The sequence below is a fragment of the Leucoraja erinacea genome, chromosome 14, assembly GCF_028641065.1.
Source record: "Leucoraja erinacea ecotype New England chromosome 14, Leri_hhj_1, whole genome shotgun sequence".
NCBI classification, from domain to species: Eukaryota; Metazoa; Chordata; class Chondrichthyes; order Rajiformes; family Rajidae; genus Leucoraja; species Leucoraja erinaceus.
The window spans coordinates 49,571,442-49,596,128 of record NC_073390.1 but is presented as its reverse complement, the minus strand read 5'-3'; the positions used below and the strand labels follow the sequence as shown (position 1 = coordinate 49,596,128).

General features: G+C 45.0%; 1 protein-coding gene across 2 annotated transcripts in view; it reads right to left on the bottom strand.

The window, feature by feature from the left end:
* The window catches only part of dock10 (dedicator of cytokinesis 10), a 249,531-nt gene that overhangs the window by 117,944 nt on the left and 106,900 nt on the right, over positions 1 to 24,687 (bottom strand). For both annotated transcript variants that reach the window (XM_055646386.1, XM_055646387.1), the window contains exon 2: positions 13,514 to 13,633. In XM_055646386.1, the coding sequence (XP_055502361.1) occupies positions 13,514 to 13,633 (120 nt within the window). The remainder of the gene's footprint in view (positions 1 to 13,513; positions 13,634 to 24,687) is intronic.

Genomic DNA, 24,687 nt, shown 5'->3' with positions numbered 1-24,687 from the left:
CCACGGAGGCGTGTGGAGTTGTGCGGGGCTGGTCCCGACATCATACTCACCAATCAGCTGGGCGGGAGGCGGGCCGACTGAATTTGTACGTCGCACGGCATCGGGTCAACGGCACGCGGGGCGATGATGTAATCGCGTAACGCCACATGCTAGGCGTACACCGTCAAGATGCTGCATACGGCATCACGACACCACGTACACCGTTGAGACGCTGCGTACGCCCGTCGAGGCGCAGCGTACGGCCTCAATGCGGCTGCGGGCCGGCAGGCCGTTGCCGCTCGGAATTTTTGGACAGTGTCAGATTTTCGGAGCCCCGCGCGATGTCGGGACCAGCCCCGCACAACTCCATATGGCTCCGGCGATCGAAGTGGGACCGGCCCCGCGAAGCGACCACGTTAGGTCGCGCTCGCCGCATGCAGTCGCATGCTGGTGGGACAGGCCCTTAACAATGTAAAAGAGGCACTTTATTCTCATTCTTTGCCTTCTGTCCGTTAACCAGTTCTCTATCCATGCGGGTGGATTACACCCTGTTCCACCTGCTCCAACTCTGTTGCGCTTCGGAATATCCAAAACCTTCTGAAAATCTAAATCAATGAATCTATATTTTCCCCTGTTCTATTCTTACTTGTCAATCCTCACAGAATTCCAGCGGACACTCTGTATAATCTTTGGTTTTGTTTAGTTTATTGTCACGTGCACTGAGGTACAGCGAAGAGCTTTTCTGTTGCGCGCTACAGACTATACATGATTACAATCAGGCCGTCCACAGTGTACAGATACAGGATGAAAGGGAATAACGTTTAGTGCAAGGTTAAGTCTAGTAAGGGCTGGTGAAAGATGGTCTGAGGGTCTCCAATGAGGTAGATTGCAGGTGAGGATCGCTCTCTGGTTGGTGATAGGGTGGTTCAGTTTCCCTTTCAATCGCCCTTTTCTATCTTCATACTGGCTTTGTACAATCCTAATATTCCTTGCTGGATATTATTATTACATCCTTCATTAAAGGTCCCACCATTTTCACTACCAATGATGTTTGGCTAAGAGGTTCGGTATTTTATTTCTTCCTTCTTTATTAAATATTACAATCAAAATAATAATAGGTCATTAATCTCAAATGTTAACTTTCTTTCTTTCGAAACATTTGCTGCCTAAATTGGTGGTCACCATTATCTGCTATTATACCATTCACAGGTTTAACGCCCTGTCCCACTTTCACGACCTCTGCTGGGTTTGCCCTTGACTCATACTCGCAGCATGGTCGTCACGAGGTCGTAGGAGGTTTTGGGTAGGTCGTAGCAGGCCCTGATGCTAGTTGTAGGTACTCGTGGCATCAAGTGGGTCGGGGCGTTTTTTCTAGCCTGCTAAAAAATGTCCACGAGTAAAAAAGGTCGTGGATTAGTTCGTGGAAGTGGGACAGGCCCTTTACTGAAATGTTGCCATTGTACGAGCTGTGTTACACCATCTAATGAAAGTACTCCCTTGTGTATCCACGCTATCTTTCTCTCTCTATATATAAATTGTTGTGATACATTATGGAGTGGAATGGTGGCGCAGCGGTAGAGTTGCTGTCTTACAGTGCCCGAGACCCGGGTTCAATCCTGACTACGGGTGCTGTCTGTACAGAGTTTGTACGTTCTTCCTGTGACCACGTGGGTTTTCTCTGCATGCTCCGGTTTCGTCCCACACTCCAAAGACATGCAGGTTTGTAGGTTAATCGGTAAATTGTCCCTAGTGTGTAGTACAGGTAATTGTGTTTGTGTGCGGGGATCGCTGGTCGGCGCAGACTCGGTGGGGCGAAGGGCCTGTTTCCACTCTGTATCTCTGATAGAAACATAGAAACATAGAAATTAGGTGCAGGAGTAGGCCATTCGGCCCTTTGAGCCTGCACCGCCATTCAATATGATCATGGCTGATCATCCAACTCAGTATCCTGTACCTGCCTTCTCTCCATACCCCCTGATCCCCTTAGCCACAAGGGCCACATCTAACTCCCTCTTAAATATAGCCAATGAACTGGCCTCGTCTACCATCTGTGGCAGAGAGTTCCAGAGATTCACCACTCTCTGTGTGAAAAAAGTTCTTCTCATCTCGGTTTTAAAGGATTTCCCCCTTATCCTTAAGCTGTGGCCCCTTGTCCTGGATTTCCCCAACATCGGGAGCAATCATCCTGCATCTAGCCTGTCCAACCCCTTAAGAATTTTGATCTATGATAAAAACCTAAAATGAAGCCCATACTAAACTAAACTAAATTATTTTCTTTAGTTTTTAAAATACAAGTTTGATAGCTTACCATGGGAAATAAAAAAAATCAAACAATAATAAAATCTATCAGGGTGGAATATGAATGTGAATGCAAAACAGACACAATGTGGCCCAATTTTACAAAACACAGCTCTCCGTCAAATGTCTATCGAAATGTATCTGACAACATTTTTAGGTATTCCTGTGATTGCCGGAAGCAGGCATTAAGGATTTTCCATACATAAATGACAGACCTAAAGCTCCACAGAAAATCCCCTCATTATTTTATTAAATCTGAAATTTGTATGTTTCCATAAACACATATTTCAAAATATAAATTCCTCATGCTGCATTATAAATACTTTGCCTTTCATTATAATGATTTATTTTTAATCCCTTCTAAGCCAGGATATGAGGATCATTTTATTATTTGAACAAGAAGTTAAGGAAGGTGACGCAGTAACATGCATTTAGATGGTGTAGTATCCACCGCTATTCACCCAGATGAAAATAAGCAGATATTGTGTACTGACGTCATCTGGATTTTTTGCGTGTGCGCAAGCATGTGTGTGAGAGCGTGTGCGAGAGTATGTCTGTGAGAAAGAGTGTGTGTGAGTGTGAATGTGAGTGAGTGAGCCAATGTGAGTGTGATTGTGTGAGTGTGTGTGAGTGAGTGTGTGCATGTGTGAGTGAGTGTGTGAGTGAGTGTGTGAGTGAGTGAGTGTGTGAGTGAGTGTGTGAGTGAGTGTGTGTGTGTGTGTGTGTGTGTGTGTGAGTGTGTGAGTGAGTGAGTGTGTGAGTGAGTGTGTGTGTGAGTGTGTGTGTGAGTGAGTGTGTGAGTGAGTGTGTGTGTGTGAGTGTGTGAGTGAGTGTGTGAGTGAGTGAGTGTGTGAGTGTGTGAGTGTGTGAGTGTGTGAGTGTGTGTGTGAGTGAGTGAGTGAGTGTGTGAGTGTGTGAGTGTGTGAGTGTGTGAGTGAGTGTGTGAGTGAGTGTGTGAGTGAGTGTGTGAGTGAGTGAGTGTGAGTGAGTGTGTGAGTGAGTGAGTGAGTGTGTGAGTGTGTGAGTGTGTGAGTGTGTGAGTGAGTGAGTGAGTGAGTGTGTGAGTGTGTGTGTGAGTGAGTGTGTGAGTGAGTGAGTGAGTGTGTGTGTGTGAGTGAGTGTGTGAGTGAGTGAGTGTGTGAGTGAGTGTGTGAGTGAGTGAGTGAGTGAGTGAGTGAGTGAGTGAGTGAGTGAGTGAGTGAGTGAGTGAGTGAGTGAGTGTGAGTGAGTGAGTGAGTGAGTGAGTGTGTGAGTGAGTGACGGAGGGAGAGGGAGGAGGAGTGAGTGGGTGAGTGGGTGAGCGAGCGAGAGTCTTTTGGGGAATAAGAGCAGCTAAAGGCTTGGTCAGATGGAGAATTGTGAAGAGGAGGTTTCAGGAGTGAGTTATGTTTGGGCAATAAGTTGCTGGCCTGAAATACATTTTGTTTTAACAATCAAAAGAAAATGAAAGAATCATCTAAAAGTATTTATCCTCAAACTGCATTACTAAAACTGATGTTTTGTTCATTGCCACGCTACTTCTTTAAGAGCCTGTTAGACACAAATTTGTTGTTGCATTTCTGACGGTAGAACAATGACAGGCGCCAATTGTACCTCAATGGCTATAAACTGCTTTGAGATATCTGAAAATAGATGTGAAAAGCACTATATAAATGCATTACTTTCAATCTTGCTGGAAGATTACCAGGGTTACTACATTTGCATTATTACATTATTACAGTTATTACATTTTACTCAGAGTCAAAGTTTTAATGGAGTGCCAGTCATCATGTTTATTTGTATCAACTACGAAACAGGGAATAAAAGCGTTGCAGTCATCTCCTTCGCTGATACTTTCAGAGGTCATCTGCCATCCTATGTGACACCTCAGATCCACTGTAAAATGGATGATTTCCAGCTGCCCTTTGAAATGAACTACAGGCCATTCAAGTATATGGCTGGGCTAATGTAAGACCGCACATCGATGGCACAATGGCGCAGCGGTAGAGCTGCTGCCTTACAGCGGCGGAGACCCAGGTTCGATCCCGACTATGGGCGCTGACTGTACAAAGTTTGTACGTTCTCCCCGTGAACACGTGGCTTTTCTTCGGGTGGTCCGGATCCGACATTCCAGCCACGTGCAGGTTTGAAGGTTAATCGGTTTCTGTAAAAATGTTCCCCCAGGATGTAGGATGCGAAACTGGGATAAGATAGAACTAGTGTACGGGAGATCGTTGGTCAGGGCGGACTCAGTGGGCCGAAGGGTCTGTTTCCATGCCACCTCACTAAACTAAACTTATACCAGCCAACGATAAAGCAAACAAGAAAATTCAGATGGGTCATATCAGTAAGGAACATCGCCCTGAATTCAACAAAGACAATCAAGTTGAAACTCTGCAATCCTTCCCGCTAAAATGTTTGTTGTTACATATTTGTCATCATCACAGGTGAAGAAAATATCAATAAGGGAAAAAGCATCCTGATGTTGTCCTCGGTAATCTGAATGTCATGGATCCTTGTGTTCTTGGTAGCAGATAGAAACCTGTGGGGACAGGTTTCTATCTTGTTGATGTGCTCCATAATTCTGTGTGGAACTACCATCATTGTAGACCGGACAGGGGGGGACATAGGGGGACTTGATAGAGGTCTTTAAAATGATGCGAGGGATAGACAGAGTTGATGTGGACAAGCTTTTCCCTTTGAGAATAGGGAAGATTCAAACGAGAGGACATGACTTCAGAATTAAGGGACAGAAGTTTAGGGGTAATATGAGGGGGAACTTCTTTACTCAGAGAGTGGTAGCGGTGTGGAATGAGCTTTCAGTGGAAGTGGTGGAGACAGGTTCATTGGTATCGTTTAAAAATAAATTGGATAGGCATATGGATGAGAAGGGAATGGAGGGTTATGGTATGAGTGCAGGCAGGTGGGACTAAGGGAAAAAAAGTTGTTCGGCACGGACTTGTAGGGCCGAGATGGCCTGTTTCCGTGCTGTAATTGTTATATGGTTATATGGTTATATGGACAGACTCATAACTGATCCAGCAGCGGGTTGCTGGGTATTCAGGAAATGGCACAGGCTGTCAGGAGCAACAGAACTGCATTCTACCATGGTCAGTAACATAGGGCTTGGCACACCCCTCATACGTTCATCACCATTAAGCCAAGAGAGAAACCACAGTTCGATGAAGAATGCAAAGCCGTATGCCAGAAGGGGCAAGGTGCCAGCTTGTGGAAGTTAACACTAGACTACCTACTTGGTACCAATGGTGAAGGCCGAGACCAAACCAAACAATTCCACAACCAACAAATCAGCTCAAACTCTCTGCACATCCAACACATCTGACTACTTGTGACAGTGGGCGGTTAAACAACAAAAGGAATGAGGAGGAACATTCTTCGTGAACATTCCCTTCCTTCCTAAATGCTGGCTGAGTCTAGCATATAAGTGCAAATACCAGGACATTTGTGTTTGTGAGCAGCCTGAGCAGAAATGCCAAAATGCTCATCCATCTCAACCTCCCAGTAGTTTCAGTGTGGTTTATTGTCATGAGGTACAGTGAAAAGCTGTTGTTGCATGCTAACCAGTCAGCAGAAAGACAATACATGGTTACAATCGATCCTTTCACAGTGTATAGATACATGATAAGGGAAGCCACTGTCAGTGCAATTAATTCCACCTGTAGCTGAGAGAAACCCAAGAGCATCCCGACTATTGTATTGGAAATGCATTCTCTTAGACCTTGCCGCAGGTCCAGTCAATCTGTTTCTCCACAGCGATGGAGAAACGCTGGCACGTACCCAACAATGAGAGAAAATGCATAAGTATGGCATGTCACAAAAAGCCAGATTAATCCAATCCGGCCAGTTATTATCCTATCAGCCTACGCACAAACATCAGCAAAGTGTTGGATTCAAACATTGAGTGTGCTATCATAAGACTTATTTCTAAGAAACAAATGCTCACTGGTGTTCTTTCTGAGTTCCCCCAACCAATGCCCAGTTACATCACACCCCTGGGGTCCATCAATGGTTAAATCATGAATCTCAAATGTCATTATAATTGCTACATTTTAGTCTCCGTAACTAATACAGGTGTTTGGAAATAATGCAGGCATGTTTTACACTGCATATATCTAAAGAGTAGGTAGGACAAAGGATAAAAAAAGTTGCTTTTTAAAAACTTGAGCCATATCTTCACTATTATTTTTAACATTTGCTTTTCTTTTCTTCCAGACAAGGACGTAAGTGTGCCAAGGATCTTTGCACATTTTAGACAGCTCCGTCCCTCTGTGGATGTCAGTGGCATGTATTCCGGATACTTGCTGATCTTTTATTTGCAGATTTATGGCCAGCTTTGGGGACTGGGACCCAGAGGAAATTAAATCTGAATGTCTGGCTACATTGTGTGTCCAAATTTATGTTCCGAGTTAATTTGTAGCTCGTGCAAGATAGAAGTGCTTGTGCACACATCACTTGCAATTCAAATCATCACATGCAGTCACTGGATTTTAAGAAATCTCCATGGATCTCCAAATCTGGACCTTAATTTCTTGTTGGGTTTCAGCCACATGTTGTCTTCCTCCCAAGGATAAGGTATGGTAGACAGGGATCCAACATTCCCAGTAAAAATACTTCATAAAAACCCAATACCATGCAATTAAAAAAACTCCATCTATCCACGGACCTCTTAGCAACTGAGGGAAACATGAACCTGAATTTCGTTGGTCTTAATAATATCTTTAGAAATGTAAAAAGCAGAAAAACAAAATAGGATGAGGATGAGGCAAGATGAGGCCATTCAACCCTTCAAGCTTGCTCTACCATTCAATACAATCATGGCTGGTCCAATGTCGCAATACCTCATTCCCATTCACTCCTCAAATTCCTTTCCTTGGGATTGTATAACATTTTAGACGAATTCCCTCAAGCTGAATAGCCTGTGTGCAGATAAAGTTTTAGGCGAGATGTTAAGGGCCTGGCCCACGAGCATGCAACTCCATGCGGCAAGCGCGACCTAACGTGGTCGCTTGAGCCGTACGGTCTCGCGGGGCCGGTCCCACTTTGATCGCCGGAGCCGTATGGAGTTCTGCGGCGCTGGTCCCGACATCGCGCGGGGCTCAGAAAAACTGACGCTGTTCAAAAATTCCGCGCGGCAACGGCCTGCCGGCCCGCTGCCGCTTTGAGGCCGTACGCACCGCCTCAATGGGCGTACGCACCGTTTCAACGCCGTACGCAGTGTCTTGACGGTGTACGCCTAGTGAAAACTTCCCGCGGACTTCGCTCGAACATCACGTCAACTCGTACGGGATCACTCGACCTCCGCGCGGCGCCCGCTTCCGGTTTGGCCGCGCTGGACGCATGCAGTCGCATGCTCGTGGGTTAGGCCCTTTACAACAGAACAGACAGGAATTCGGGGGTTTTTGAACAGACTTTTAAAAAAAAGAGAAGGACATGATGGCAGCATCCACGGGCTACATCGGAAACCTTGGCACGTTTGACAAGAGTAGAGAGCCGTTCAGCTCCTATATGGAGAGAGCAAAAATGTTTTTCGCAGCAAATAATATAATGAAGTTTAGTGGTGAAGGAGAGATAGTGACTGAAACAAATAAGGCTGTGTGCGAACACGTGAAAGTGATTCTGCTCACGGAGATCGGTCCTGAAGTGTACGGCACACTCGTGAATCTTCTTGCACCCATAAAGGCAAAAGACGTGCGATTCAAAGACATTATGAAGAAGTTGGAGGAGCACTTCAACCCAAAGCCTCTGGAAATTGCAGAAAGCTATAAATTTGGCACTAGAAACCGGAAGCAGAATGAGACAATCAATGAGTACATTGTTGCCTTGAAAAACTTAAGTTTACACTGTAACTCTGGAACCTGTCTTGGACGAGCACTACGTGACAGATTGTTTGTGGTCTAGTGGATGAACAAATTCAGTCCAAACTGATGAACACTCCAGATCTCACATTCGAGAAAGCATGCAATATTGTTACCACAATGGAGATGTCATCAAAGAATGCTGGTTAGTTTTGTCCACCACGGACTGCAGTGGCCGTTTACAGTCGCAAGGCAGTGGCTATGGCCAAACCAAGAGGCACTAAACCAAAACCAAGTATGGCGGGGAGCCAAGTTCAGCCAGTTGTTATCGTTGCAACGGTAATCACTCATCCCAATTTTGTCCGTTCAAAATGGCCAAGTGTTATAACTCCCAGACGAAAGGCCATATCGCCTCAGCATGTCGAGCCAAGCTTAAAACAGGAAACCAACAATCTGCGGGAAACTAGCGACAAGAAAGGAGTTCATAATTTGGAGGTGAACCCAGATGGAAATTAACTTGGGTTGTACACCATTTATGCAACCAACATCGTTAAGCCTACTACCAGTCAAGGCAAGGACTTTCAAACCAAACTATTGATTAATGAACAGTTAATCGATATGTGTATTGACACGGCAGCAGATTGTTCGGTCATGAGCAGAGACCTGTATGAAACCAAGTTCCCACAGATACCATTGTTTGACAGTAAGGTCAAGCTGAGAACCTACTCCAGTGAAGTTTTGCAGCCATGTGGACAAAGGAACTGTAAAGTCCAGCACAATGGTCAGTCAGTAACACTGCCCATCATAGTGGGCAGCTACAGAAATAAACCAACCCTCCTTGGAAGGGATTGGCTGAGCAGAATAGAGTTTGACTGGAAGAACATTGTCAGCGTCAATTTGTCCAAATCACGTCTTGAAAACGTCATAAACATTTGTGCTGACACGGGAACACGGGAATAACGGGGTTGCACGGGAATAACGGGGTTACACGGGAATAACGGGGTTGCACGGGAATAACGGGGTTGCACGGGAATAAAGGGGTTACACGGGAATAACGGGGTTGCACGGGAATAACGGGGTTACACGGGAATAACGGGGTTGCACGGGAATAACGGGGTTGCACGGGAATAAAGGGGTTACACGGGAATAACGGGGTTGCACGGGAATAACGGGTTACACGGGAATAACGGGGTTACACGGGAATAACGGGGTTGCACGGGAATAACAGGGTTACACGGGAATAACGGGGTTGCACGGGAATAACGGGGTTGCACGGGAATAACAGGGTTACACGGGAATAACGGGGTTACACGGGAATAACGGGGTTACACGGGAATAACGGGGTTACACGGGAATAACATGGTTGCACGGGAATAACGGGGTTACACGGGAATAACATGGTTGCACGGGAATAACGGGGTTACACGGGAATAACGGGGTTGCACGGGAATAACGGGGTTACACGGGAATAACGGGGTACTCTGCACACATTCGACTTAAGGGCCTGTCTCACTTTCACAACCTTGTTTGCTTGTGAATATTTTTCATTATGTTGAAAAATGCCCCAACCTACTTGATGCCACGTGTACCTATGACTAGCATCATGACCTACCTACGATCTCCTACGCCCTCGTGACGACCATGCTGCGAGTGTGAGTCAAGGGCAAACTCGGCAGAGGTCGTGAATTAGGTCGTGAAAGTGGGACAGGCCCTTTAAGCAAGATGTGAGACCTGTGTATTGTCGACCGAGACCTGTACCATGTGCACTAAAGCAACAAGTGGAGAAAGAACTTGGCAGGTTTGAGCGGAATGGAGTACTCGTGAAGACAGACCAGAATAACTGGGCAATGCCAATTGTGGCCGTACGCAAGGCCGACAGAACTGTTTGACTATGTGGTGGCTACAAAGTCACAGTCAACCAAGCTGTTGATGACGAACAATATGGGGTACAATAAAATTGAATCTGAATCTGATATCCGTTACCAACCCCACAAGATCTGTACGCAGAACTTAGCGGAGCAAAAGTCTTCACTAAACCGGATTTGTCTCACGCTTACGCCCAACTCAATGTCGACAAGGAAAGTCAGCAGTACTTGACTATCAACATACATAAGGGCTTGTATTCATATACAAAACTGCCCTATGGTGTGAAATCCTCCCCGAAGATTTTTCAGTCTGTCATGGACCAAATATTACAAGGCATTCCGCACTGTGTGTGCAACCAGGATGATCTACTGATACTCACAGAGGGCATGGTAGAACATCTGGAAATCCTCGAGCAAGTTCTCACACGACTGAACTGCCACAATGTCAAACTGTGACAAAGTAAATGTGCATTTGCGCAGTCAGAGGTGGTCTACCTTGGACTCAAAGTAGATGCCAGCGGACTTCACCCTGTGAAGGCGAAAGTGGAAGCAATAGTGAATGCTCCAAAACCCATCAATGTGTCAGAGCTACGATCATTCCTTGGGATGGTGCAGTTCCACGCACAACTCCTTCCAGATTTAGCAACTGTGCTAAAGCCACTACATCATCTGCTACAAAAAGATGCAAAATGGATGTGGGGAAAGGAACAGCAACGTGCATATGACATCTGCAAGGAAAACTTGACAAGTGGCAAACTTCTTGTTCACTACGATACGACACGCGAGATGAAACTTGCTTGCATGCTTCAAGTTATGGTGTAGGTGCAGTGATCTCCCACATATTGAATGACGGACAGTAAAAGCCTATTGCTTTTGCATCCCGCACCCTATCACCGAGTGAACGCAATTATGCACAGATAGAAAAGTAAGCGCTCAGCATCGTGTTCGGAATCAAGAAATTTCATCAGTTTCTTCTCGGCAGACCATTCACCCTAGTGACTGATCACAAGCCACTACTAGTGAAACTTGGTACCAAGTCAGCTATACCTTTCATGGCGGCATCAAGGATGCAGCGCTGGCAATTTTGCTATCTCAGTTTGACTACAAGGTGGAGTACAGAAGCTCCAAGTGCGACATAGTTGCAGCTACGTTATCCCGGTTGCCCCATGCGAACTCTGACGTGGGAAGTGAGAACTCAATCTACATACTACATACCTGCAGAACTGTTGATGAAGAGAAGGCTATGAATACGCCTAAGTCTAGTTCAACCCAATTTGGGCCTGAGAGTTGAGCAAAAACAGTTAAGTCAGAAACGCCATTTTGACTCCCACAGTCCTCCCAACAAGTCCAGTCGAGACAAATGGGATGTTGGGAAAATAGTGGAAGTGTGTGGAACAAAAAGATATTTATTTGAATTTGGAGATAGGATCAAAAGTGTTCATGTTGATCAAATGATTCCAGCCAAAGATGAACCAAAAACTGAGCATGAAGTCCTAATCCCCGAATCTTTATCTGAAAGTAAGCTGGAAGAACCAACTGTGATTGAAACACAAAGTTCAGTTATTTCAGACAAAGAAACAGATTCCTCTGGTCAAAGTAAGGGTACTAAAACAGAGCCAAACAAGCCTACAATTGAGTCAACACCTAAACCTGTTACACCTGTTACTGTTAGATGATCAGGCAGGATCCACAAACCAGTAGTCAGATTAGGTTTGTAAGTTAAGTAACTCACTAAGTAAAATGAAAATGTGTAAATATGTAAAATAAATATATTATGTTTATCATTTAAGATTTCATATATACTGGCTTAAATCAAGTATCAAAACAACAAAATTGTAACTGTACTTAGATTTTATACTTAAAAAAGGAGAGCAGTGTAATGTATTCATGCATATTCATGTAAATGTTAATGAGTTGGTGTTGCATATAAGCAGGGAATGTTGGGTAGTAAAACTCTCTCTCGTGATCCAGGCATCCTGCGTGTAAGTTGTTATTCATTCTGCCGCGTGCAGGGATGAAGCAGAGTTAATGTTTTGATTCCATGATCCTTCATCAGAAATGAAAAAGGAGGAAAACGAGCATGTTTTAAGTTGGAGATATGGGGGTTGGGGAAGTGGGCTAGTGTGCTGATGGAAAGATGGAAAGAGCAAAGAGAATCACTATGATTGGGTAGAGAGTAAGATTGTTCAGGTGTTGAGTTTAGTTGATGGTGTGTTAGTTTAGATGACACACTTGCTTTAGGTATAGGCGATTGGAAGCTCAGAGTCACCGTGGCAGATTGACAAAAGGTGTTCTGCTGTTACTCAGCCTGCATTTGCTTTGTCCAATGTAGAGATGGCAGATTGCAAGCACTGAATGGCAAAACGGTAAATTGCTGCTTCATTGGGATGGACTGCTTGTATCCCTGGATGATGGGAAGCGGAAAGAAAACTGGCGTGGGAATGAACTGCAAATGCGGGTTTATACAGAAGACAGACACAGTGCTGGCGTAACTCAGGCAGCATCTCTGTAGAACAGAAATTGGTGACATTTCGGGTCAGAACTCTTCTTCAGACTGATGTTGGGGGAGGGGGGGGGGGGGACTGGAGATAGGAGAAGGCCAGACCTCCTAAAAGAATTCTGATCCAAAATGTCACCCATTCTTTTCTCAGGTTTTTGGGTCTTCTGCTAACCTGTAGTTGCCCCTGCCACCCCCCCCCCCCCCCCCCCCCCCCCCCACCCCTACTTTCAGTCTGAAGAAGGGTTCCGATCCAATATGTTACCCATTCCCTGTCTCTAGAGATGTTGCCTGACCAGCTGAGTTACTACAGCTCTCTGTGCCTATCTTCGGGAGAGATAACAGTACAGCTACTGCATCTGCAATGGCCACATTAGAAAATACAAGTCAAGTTGTTTGTTTAATGTGGCCGTTAGTCTGTGTTTCAGAGCTTTATTGCACACCTGCAGTAATACAGCTTCATATGCACAGGACAGTCTTTAGTACTCAGAATGTACTTTCACTGCAGCCCACCATATCTAATCATCATATTAGAAAAAATAGTGGTCCTTACAAGTTGTTACTGTGATACAGAAAAGACAAAAAAGTCTACGGGTCAATGCATTATTAGTAAGAATATGGCTAAAGACAACATATATCTTTTTCACACAGAGAGTTGTGAGTCTGTGGAATTCTCTGCCTCAGAGGGCGGTGGAAGCAGGTTCTCTGGATACTTTCAAATAGGGCTCTTAAAATTGTAGCGGACTCCAGGGATTGGGGAGACCAATGCCTTGTACAATTTTAACATTACATCCCAGATCTACATTGAATGCTCGGATGCTAAACGCTCGAAGGGCCAAAAGCCTTTCTCCTGCACCTATTGTCTATATGATATTCGAAAAGTTTCAAAAAACTATGCACGGTTATTGATGCAAAGTCAAGAACCTTGCATTAATACAACAGTGAATCCATTTTTACAGGAATTGAGTACTGTTTTACATTGCTTGTACCACAAAACCTAACGTTTAAAAAAAAACTTATTTACAGTGACTAAAAAGCCAGGCGAACAAAATCTTTTCAAGTGTAAAACCTCAACTTACAGAGAAATCGTTGTCTGGAAAGAGCAAGATGTCTTTGAGAGGGTGATCCTGAATTTGGCCCTCAAGATCTTCAATCACTGCCTCATAATCCAGTGGTTCAACGATTTTAGGCTTTTCTTGCTTAGAGAAAGAAAGATATAAAAAGTGTTAATCCATCTGCATTTAAATACTGAAAACTCACACAACTCGAAAATGTGTGAACATCTTAGTGCATTGAATCTGAATGCACCTCTCTAATAACAATCTCACTCATTTTTGCTTCACATTAACTCAAGTGTATTTTAAATGTACTTATTATCCGATTTTATGGACAACATCCCACAAATGATCAATACCAGCTAACAGACTTGAGCTCTTCTCACTTCCAAAACTGAACACAACGTTTCAAAAGACTATGTTGCTTGTATTTGAATGAATACTCACAAAACCCTACGCTGCTAACGTACCGATCATTGGCATCAACACCACATCAATACATGCAATAACATCTTCAGATAGACGATTACCAATTTGTATTGCCAGCAATGACCGAACTTAAAATTGAAGGTTTCATCAAATGAGCTGCCCTCTCTGAGCATCCCATGCTGTGATCATTGGTTACCTGATGCAAAGATCTTCCCTCAGTACAATTTTATCATGCCATTTGGAAACGGAGGTGTATTTGGCGGTGATTTTATAAACTATTCAGTTTTCAGGACATGAACTCCACTAGTAAGGCCAGGATTTATTGGCCATTCATTAATCTACTTGGGAGAATGGTAGAGGGCTTTCTGCTTGAATTAAAACTATAGAATTATCTTTCTATTGTTTTACCCATAAAAATCTCAAGGAGATGGCAACAGCTTCAGAACATGTGGGTATACTTTACTGCAAGCAAACAATATCACCATACGTACATACATCATACAGGTTGTGATGTAATTACTTCACACACACACACATACACACACACACACACACACACACACACACACACTCATGTAACTTGATTACATACTTACATGCCATGTACTTCAGACATGGACACAATTTCCACTTCCTGCTTCTTAACTATCAACAAAGACCTTTAGAAACATAGAAACATAGAAAATAGGTGCAGGAGTAGGCCATTTGGCCCTTCGAGCCTGCACCACCATTCAATATGATCATGGCTGATCATCCAACTCGGTATCCTGTACCCGCCTTCTCTCCACACCCCCTGATCCCTTTAGCAACAAGGGCCACATCTAACTCCCTCTTAAATATAGCCAATGAACTGGCCTCAACTACCTTCTGTGGCAGAGAATTCCACAGATTCACCACTCTCTGTGTGAAAAATGTTTTTCTCATCTCGGTCCTAAAAGATTTCCCCCTTATCCTTAAACTGTGACCCCTTGTTCTGGACTTCCCCAACATCGGGAACAATCTTCCCTGCATCTAGCCTGGCCAACCCCAAGAATTTTGTAAGTTTCTATAAGTTCCCCCCTCAATCTTCTAAATTCTAGCGAGTACAAGCCGAGTCTATCCAGTCTTTCTTCCTAGGAAAGTCCTGACATCCCAGGAATCAGTCTGGTGAACCTTCTCGGCATTCCCTCTATGGCAAGATTCATAATTCATATTTCATAATTCCTATTTGTTTCATAAAACAGTTTGATAGGACGACGAAGATGTTTAAGAAAGATGCTGCCTGAGTTTCTCTAGCATTTTGTGTCTACCTTTGATAGAATGAGTCCACACCGACTATAGATCACTCGACCAAACTAGTTCTATGTTAACCCACTTTCTCATCCACTCCTGACACAGTAAAGGCATTTTAACAGAGACTTCCACATTGGTATGTCTTTGGAATGTGGGGGGAATCCAGAGCACCCGGAGGAAACCCACGCATGAATGTGCAAACTCCACACAGACAGCACGCAATGTCGGAATTGAGCCTGGGCCTGTGGCGCTGTGAGGCACCAGGCCTATCAGCTACACCACTGTTCTGCCTGAAGTTCAAAGAACATAGCAAGAATTATTTTTTGCCTTTGCCAGGTTATTCGCAGAAGTGAATGAGGGATTTATTTTGGATGTTTGGCAACATTGACAATAGACAATAGGTGCAGGAGTAGGCCATTTGACCCTTCGAGCCACCACCGCCATTCAATGTGATCATGGCTGATCATCCCCGTTCCTGCCTTCTCCCCATATCCCCTGACTCAGCTATTTTTAAAAGCCCTATCTAGCTCTCTCTTGAAGGCATCCAGAGAACCTGCCTCCACCGCCCTCTGAGGCAGAGAATTCCACAGACTCACCACTCTCTGTGAGAAAAAGTGTTTCCTCGTCTCTGTTCTAAATGGCTTACTCTTTATTCTTAAACTGTGGCCCCTGGTGCTGGACTCCCCCAACATCGGGAACATCTTTCCTGCCTCTAGCGTGTCCAATCCCTTAGCAATCTTATATGTTTCAATGAGATATCCTCTCATCCTTCTAAACTCCAGAGACATTTGGCTACATGAACAAGGAAAGACACAACATCCTGGAGTAACTCAGCGGGTCAGGCAACATCCCCGGAGAACATGGATAAGTGATGTGCTGCAGCTGCTAGAGATCTCCCTGAGATTTTTTATGGGTAGGGATCCTTCGGTCCATCCTGAAAAGTCACCCTGTCCATGTTCTCCAAGGTTGCTGCCTAACCTGCTGAGTTACTCCAGCATTCGATGTCTTTCCTTTGTAAACCAGCATCTGTAGTTCCTTGATTCTACTGTTACAAGAACAACTTGACATCAGCTTAGTTTTCAACCTGGATATTATTTTCCATTAGGGCATTATAGCGTAGATGGTAACTGAATTGCAAATCTTCCTCAGGCTGCATTTGACTTTAACTCATTGTACAAAACCGAAACAGGGATATAACTGGCCAGGCTTTGTGCCTACTTAGCATGCTCCGGTGATCAGTGGACTATTAGATCTAACAAAAGAAAGATGCTGCCAGCTATACTTCCTGTGAAATCAAAAACATTGGCTGACTGACTATCAACTCTGTGCATCTATGAACACATCATCTTTGGAATATTACTGTGTATCTATTCGACCAAGTACTTACAGTTAGTGCTCCGTTTTATACCATTCTGCCTGAGGATCAAGTAAACTGACATATTTGTAAGAATAGAATTTTTCTCAAAAGCATCTGTCAATTAGGGATGAAAAGATGCTTTTCACCATTTTCCGATAAAAACAACATCTTTGTGCAACCTGCCTTCTTTTATAGTCTCACGTGTTTTCACACATTTTACAGATTTAACTGCTGTTGAAAGATAAATCAATTTATTATCTATCTGCCTCTGTTTGAAATGTTGCTGCACCTTAAATCTTTAATTTTGTAAAATGACCTTCAATAACTAGAGATTAAAATGTAAAGAGGTTATGTGTTATGAATTTAAATAGGACATGCAGTTAGCTGGACAACATTTCAATGGTGATAAGATTTTTTTTTGAGGAATAATGTAATGTGATCATGATCTCAAATTACCACGTTTGTAACTATTTTTACACTCATTCTTAAAAGAAAATCTATGAACATAAAATCTGAATAAGTCTCCATGTTCATTGATAAAAGAAATTGGCACCCAACAGAATTAAAAAATAATAGGCAGACCAACATAACACTGGCGTCCACTGGCCACAAAGACATATTATATTGAACATTTTCTAGTGTTTCTTTGTCTGCATCACATCACCTAAAACTGAACACTGCAACAAGCATCGACTTTATAGGTGTCTTGCATGAGAAATGTTTTACATGGTTTTATAGGACTGTAAATTCAGATCAAACTAAATTCTGTATTGTAGTAATGAGAACATATTTTGTGGGTTTGGAGTACAGCATGTATGGCATCTGTAATTACAATGTTGTATTGCTGTGGTGACTGAAAGAAAGAAAGAGATTTGGCAATACTTTTGGGTCATCAAATATTAAATATCAGCGCGGAGAACTTTTATTCATTCTGCCTCACATAAGTCACTCGCTGCTCTAAATGGCCACTTCCAGAAATAGAGAAAGCAACTACCAAATCTTGACATTCAAATGCATTGCGTTGGACTAATTCCCCCACACCCTGGAGGTGGCATTTGATCAGAAAATCAACTGGGCCATTCCCAGGCCACTCTAGCAGGTAGAAAATTGACTATTCTGTGATAGGTGGTTCATCTCCATTTTCTCCAAAGCATTTCTAGCATCAATAACGCAGAGTAAGATGGATTCCGCTCCATTTGATCTGGTGATTGAAGCCTCGACTCTCAAGAAGGTGATAACATCTAGAAAATTGCAATCCACATAACAGCTACTCCATCCAGCAGCTAAAATGTTTGCTGCTCCTATCACGGACATACCATAGCTCCAGGGTACAATACACATATTTGTCAAACACTTCTTAAACCAGCAACCAGATGAACTAGAACAAATCTGCAAGTTACACTCCAAGTTACAGACTATCCTAGTCTTGATCCCTCATCATTGCTGGTCCGCAACCCCTGAAGCCACCAACCTAACAGCTCTGAAATAACTTCTTTAGTTATTTAGAGATTCATATACAAACTTAAAGCACACGGTATTGGGGGTTCAGTATTGATGTGGATAGAGAACTGGCTAGCAAACAGGAAGCAAAGAGTAGGAGTAAACGGGTCCTTTTCACAATGGCAGGCAGTGACTAGTTGGGTACCGCAAGGCTCAGTGCTAGGACCCCAGCTATTTACAATATATATTAATGATTTGGACGAGGGAATTGAAGGTAACATCTCCAAGTTTGCAGATGACACGAAGCTGGGTGGCAGTGTTAGCTGTGAGGAGGATGCTAGGAGGCTGCAAGGTGACATGGATAGGCTGGGTGAGTGGGCAAATGCATGGCAGATGCAGTATAATGGGGATAAATGTGAGGTTATCCACTTTGGTGGCAAAAACAGGAAAGTAGACTATTATCTAAATGGTGGCCGATTAGGAAAAGGGGAGATGCAACGAGACCTGGGTGTCATGGTACACCAGTCATTGAAAGTAGGCATGGAGGTGCAGCAGGCAGTGAAGAAAGCGAATGGTATGTTAACACTCATAGCAAAAGGCTTTGCATATAGGAGCAGGGAGGTTCTACTGCAGTTGTACAGGGTATTGGTGAGACCATACCTGGAGTATTGTGTACAGTTTTGGTCTCCAAATCTGAGGAAAGACATTCTTGCCATCGAGGGAGTACAGAGAAGGTTCACCAGACTGATTCCTGGGATGGCAGGACTTTCATATGATGAAATACTGGATAGACTTAGGTTTGTACTCGCTAGAATTTAGAAGATTGAGGGGGGATCTTATAGAAACTTACTAAATTCTTAAGGGGTTGGACAGGCTAGATGCAGGAAGATTGTCCAGGGGAAGTCCAGGACAAGGGGTCACAGTTTAAGGATAAGGGGGAAATCCTTTAGGACCAAGATGAGAAAAACATTTTTCACACAGAGAGTGGAGAATCTCTGGAACTCTCAGAAGGTAGTTGAGGCCAGTTCATTGACTATATTTAGGGAGTTAGATGTGGCCCTTGTGGCTAAAGGGATCAGGGGGTATGGAGAGAAGGCAGGTACAGGATACCGAGTTGGATGATCAGCCATGATCATATTGAATGGCGGTGCAGGCTCGAAGGGCCGAATGGCCTACTCCTGTACCTATTTTCTATGTTTCTATGTTTCTTTAACAAGCATCACGTCTGTGGTATGGCTGGGCAGGTCACCAGCTTCTCAAGAAAAATTTGGGATGAGAAAATATCGATCGCCTTGTCATCAACACTGACTTTCCCTGGATAAACACAGATATAATCCAGACCAATTTATACATAGTTCAAAACAATCAGTAGACTCAATTCCATTGCGGGAAATGGAATTTGAAGGTCAATGCCTCAGACCTGTGACAAAATCCATGGTCTACCACAGTGAACTTGGTCGTATGGATTCAGAACTGGCTCCCTGATAAAGACGGAAGGTTGTGGTGGAAGGACAATATTCAGGCTGGAGGTCCGGAACCAGTGAAGTTCCCTTGGGAGCTGTGCTGGGAACTCTGCTGATTGTGATTGTATATAAATGACCTGGAGGTAAAGGTAGACAGGTCGGTTAGTAAGTTTGCAGAAGACACCAAGATTGCTGGGGTCATGAACTGTCAAGGCATACAGTGGGATAGAGATCAGCAAGAGAAATGGGTGGAGAAATGGCAGATTGAGTTTAAACCGAGCAAGTGTGAGGTGGTCAAATATAAGGGGAAAATGTACAATTAAATAGAATGGCCCTTAACATTGATATACAGATGGATCTTGGGGTCCAAGTCCATAACAACCTGAAAGTAGTAACAGAAGTATGAGGTGTTCACACCAGGGCATCGGAAATGTCCTCATTCTTCAGGGAACGGGGGTTCCCCTCCCCTACTATAGATGAGGCTCTCACCAGGGTCTCTTCAATAACCCGCAACACTGCTCTCTCTCCCCATCCCCCCACTCGGAACAAGGGCAGAGTCCCCCTAATCCTCACCTTCCACCCCACTAGCCGTCACATACAACAAATAGTCCTCCATCATTTTCGCCACCTCCAACGTGACCCCACCACTCGCCACATCTTCCCAACTCCCTCCCTGTCTGCTCTCCGCAAAGACCCCTCCCTCCGTAACTCCCCTGTTAATTCTTCCCTTCCCACCCGGACCACCCCCTCCCCGGGCACTTTCCCTTGCAACCGAAGGAGATGCTACACTTGTCGCTTTACCTCCTCCCTCGACTCCATTCAAGGACCCAAGCAGTCGTTCCAGGTGCGACAGAGGTTCACCTGCACCTCCTCCAACCTCATCTATTGCATCCACTGCTCTGGATGTCAGCTAATCTACATCGGTGAGACCAAGCGTAGGCTTGGCGATTGTTTCACCGAACACCTCCGCTCTGTCCACATTAACCGACCTGATCGCCCTGTGGCTCAGCACTTCAACTCCCCCTCCCGTTCCGAACCCGATCTTTCTGTCCTGGGCCTCCTCCATGGCCAGAGTGAGCACCACCGGAAATTGGAGGAGCAGCAAATCATATTCCGCTTGGGCAGTCTGCACCCCAGCGGCATGAACATTGACTTCTCCAATTTCCGTTAGCCCTTGCTGTCTCCTCCCCTTGCCCGCTCCCCGTCAGCCCTCTGGCTCCTCCTCTTCCTTTCGTCCGTCCAGGGACGTCCATGGGGTGATTGATGTAATGGTGTAGCCTAGATGGTTCCGCTGACTTCCACGGGTCTCTCCATCTCGTCTTGACCCAGGCGGCCTCTATGCTGCCTCCTCCACAAGTAGCTTACAGGCTCATAAGCCCACAAAGCAAAACCAATGTCTTTACCGCGTCTGCAAACCGCTAAAAGCCATGCCTCCCCCGGCCAGGCGGCACCGTTAAATGCCGCCAACTGTCGAGGTTTAGCGCTACTGCAGCTCAATGTTGAAGGCCTTACCACCGCCAAGCTCAACATCGTCGAACAGATTGCCATCAAAAGTATGATTCTATGACCCTACAAGATAAGAGATGGTCGTGGCAACATGTTTGACACAGATATTGTCAGCCAAAGAGCCTGTTCATGTGCTGTACGTTTCTATACCCTATGTTCTACCTATGTTGAAAAGGTTCGGTCTTGCAAAGAAAACATTCCAAAATCTCTTTCTTTGTTTCGAGTTAACGATATGTATGCGTCTGAGATTTTTCATACACGAGACCATGTAAATGAAATTCTCCAACAACTTCACTTAACTGTATCGTGAAAAATAGTTGTCAAAGATAAGTGAGCAAGTAAATAGAGTTTACTCGTCCAAATGTGGAAGTATACCTTTAACCACTAGTCAGAGCACAAATAGCAGACAGAGAACTGTGATAGACACAGGATGCGGTGTGTGTGGTTTTATGCAGAATTTATAAAATACTATTCCAAAATTAACAATGACTTAAGAATGTTTTAAATTTGTAATTTGTTGTTCAACTTAAATGCACAGAGTCTTTTACCCAGAGTAGGGGACCAGAGGACACAGGACAGGACATGGGTTCAAGGTGAAAGGGAAAAGATTTAATAGGAATCCAAGGGGTAACTCTTTCACACAAAGGATTGTGGGTGTATAGAACAAGCTGCCAGAGGAAGTAGTTGAGGCTGGGACTATTCCATCGTTTAAGAACCATTTGGACAGGTACATGGATAGGACAGGTTTAGAGGGTTATGGGCCAAGCGCAGGCAAGTGGGACTAGAGTAGCTGGGACATTTTTGGCCGGTGTGGGCGAGTTGGGCCAAAGGACCTGTTTCCACACTGTATGACTCTATGACTCTAAGATGCAGAGTTTCATCACTTGTATGTCCAGAAATATTTTATCCCGTTTGCATTTAATGTCAGATAAGAGCATATGATGCACAGACACAAACAATCCTGGAGTAATTCAGCGGGACCCAAAACATCACCCATTCCTTCTCTCCAGAGATGCTGCCTGTCCCTCTGAGTTACACCAGCATTTTGTGTCAATCTCTGGTGTAAACCAGCATCTGCAGTTCCTTCTTACACAAGACCATAAGATATTTGGTCATCCTGTTTGGAAATCTGTTAAACTGGACAGGGTGCAGAGAAGATTTACAAGGATATTGTTAAGACTCGAGGGCCTGAGCTATGGGGAGAGGTTGAACAGGCCAGGAATTTATACCTTGGAGCGCAGAAGAATGAGAGGTGATCTTATAGCAGTGTGTGAGATCAGAGGAGGAATATATAAGGTAAATACACTTTATTTACCCATAGTAGGAGAATCCAGATGCCAGGTTTGAGATGAGGGTATAAAGATTTAATAGAAACCTGAGCGGTAACCTTTTTTCGGTTTTATGTTGGTGGGTATATGGAACGAGCTGCCGGAGGAGGTAGTTGAGGCAGGTACTATCACATTGTTTAAAAAACATTTGGACAGGTGCATGGATAGGATAGGTATAGAGGGATATGGGCCAAACGCAGACAGTAGTGTTGATGCGGCATGTTGGTTAGCATGGACAAGTTGGGCCGAAGGACCTGGTACCACGCTTTATGACACTATGATTTTTTTTACTAGGACATAGGAGCAGAATTTGTCCATTCTGCCCATCAAGTCTATTCCGCCATTCAATCATGGCTGATCTATTTTACCGTATTTCTTCTTAGACCTATTCTACTACCTTCTTTTTGAGATTTAATTTCCTGGCTTTCAACTAATGTATGCTTGCAAGGGATGTACTGCTGGTCTAATAGGTAAAAAACATCAACATAGCCTTCCTGTAGCATGCAGATTGCTATACGCAAGGTATGCAAGGTAATTTAAATCATCTTCTTTCTATGTCATTGTGGTACAGAGCAGAGAACAAAGGAAACATACGTTAGAATGAAGCCAAGCTCTTCAGGAAACGTGCGATGATATGCAGCACCCAATATTCAATGTGCTACTGTGTCCGCGCCGACCAGCGATTCCCGTACACTAGCACTATCCTACACACACTAGGGACAATTTACAATTTTACCAAGCCAATTAGCTGACAAACCTGTACGTCTTTGGAGTGCGGGGGTAAACCGGAGCGGGGGTAAATCCGGAAGTGGCGGCGCTGCCCTGGCAGCAGCGGCTCGCCTGCAGTCCGTTGGTTTTTACTTTTTTGTATTGTTTTTTTTCGTTTTTGTCTAGTTATGTGGTCCGCGGCTGTGTTTATGTGGGGAGGGGGGTGGGGGGGTGAAAACGGGGGCTGCTGTCAACTCCCTTCGGGGGAATACGCCCTTTTGTCGTATCCCCCTTCTCCGTCTACGCTGAGGCCTAGCGGAGCCGGCGACCTAGGGACTCTGGAGGCAGCTGACAGGACTTGTCCTGGGCTCACTCCCGGCCCAATTGGTACCAAGCTGGAGTGGCCCACCCGAGGGAGGAACCTATACCCGCTTTGTGGCCCAGCCCGAGGGGGGGCAAACCGGGGAGCACCCCGGAGAGGGAAACGGCACGCCCGTCGGAGTGGCACAGCCCGGGGAGGAACGGCACTCCCTCCAGTACAGGGGACAGGCACCCCGTCGGAGTGGCCCGTCCCGTCGGAGTGGCCCAGCCCGAGGGAGGAACGGCACTCCCGTCGGAGTGGCCCAGCCCTCCCGCTGGAGTGGCCCAGCCTGAGGGTGGAACGGTACTCACGTGAGGGCGATCCGTCCGGGGGCTGGGACGGTGCTCCGGTGGCTGGGACTGACGTTCTGCCGGTGTCCACCTGGGTTCAGCCGCGGCCGGCGGCTGTGTGCTGGATTGGAGGTGCCCTTCGACCACCCCGGGCCGCAGTGTTTGAACCGGCCCGTTCGCGGGGTTCGGTGAGCTGCGGGACTGTTTGTACCATCGCCCGGTGGGGAATTGCCTCAGCGCAGAGGGAGAAGAGGGAAGAGACTACAACCCTAAGATTTTTTGCCTCCACCACAGTGAGGAGGTGTTTGGAGGACTCACTGTGGTGGATGTTAATTTGTGTTTATTGTTGTTTATTATTGTATCATTGTATGTATGACTGCAGGCACGAAATTTCGTTCAGACCGTAAGGTCTGAATGACAATAAAGGAACTTCAACTTCTTCTTCACCCGGAGAAAACCCACGCGGTCACAAGGAGAATGTACAAATTCCACACAGACAGCACCCGTAGTCGAGATCAAACCCTGGTCCCTGGCACCGTAAGGCAGCAACTCTACTGCCTGCCACCGTGTCACCCTATTTTGGCCCATCATGTCTCCCCAACCATTCAATCATGGCTGATCTAACTTTCCCACTCAAACCTGATCTGCTGCCTTCACCCCATAACCCCTGACACCCGTTCCAATCAAGAAATGATAATACCACACAGCACAACGGTCTAGCTTTATAAATACATCAGCAAATGCATCAGACATTGAGAATCCATAAGAAAAGCAATAGAGGCTCAAAATACACAGCAGGTGAAACAAGATCAGTAGAGGAAATGAATGAATCTTTTAGGCCAACGACCTTGCTTCAGGACAACATATAAGAGGAATGGATTGACAACATTTCCTTCAGTGTTGGTGGCAAATACAGATGGAATAGGAAAGATGTGGTATGAGATCAGAGTCACATGACACTGATCTATGCCATTTGATGTCCCAGAAGCAGAAGTGAAAGCTTGGCAACGCAATTCGTCACCACAAAAGAAAGCTTTCAGAGAT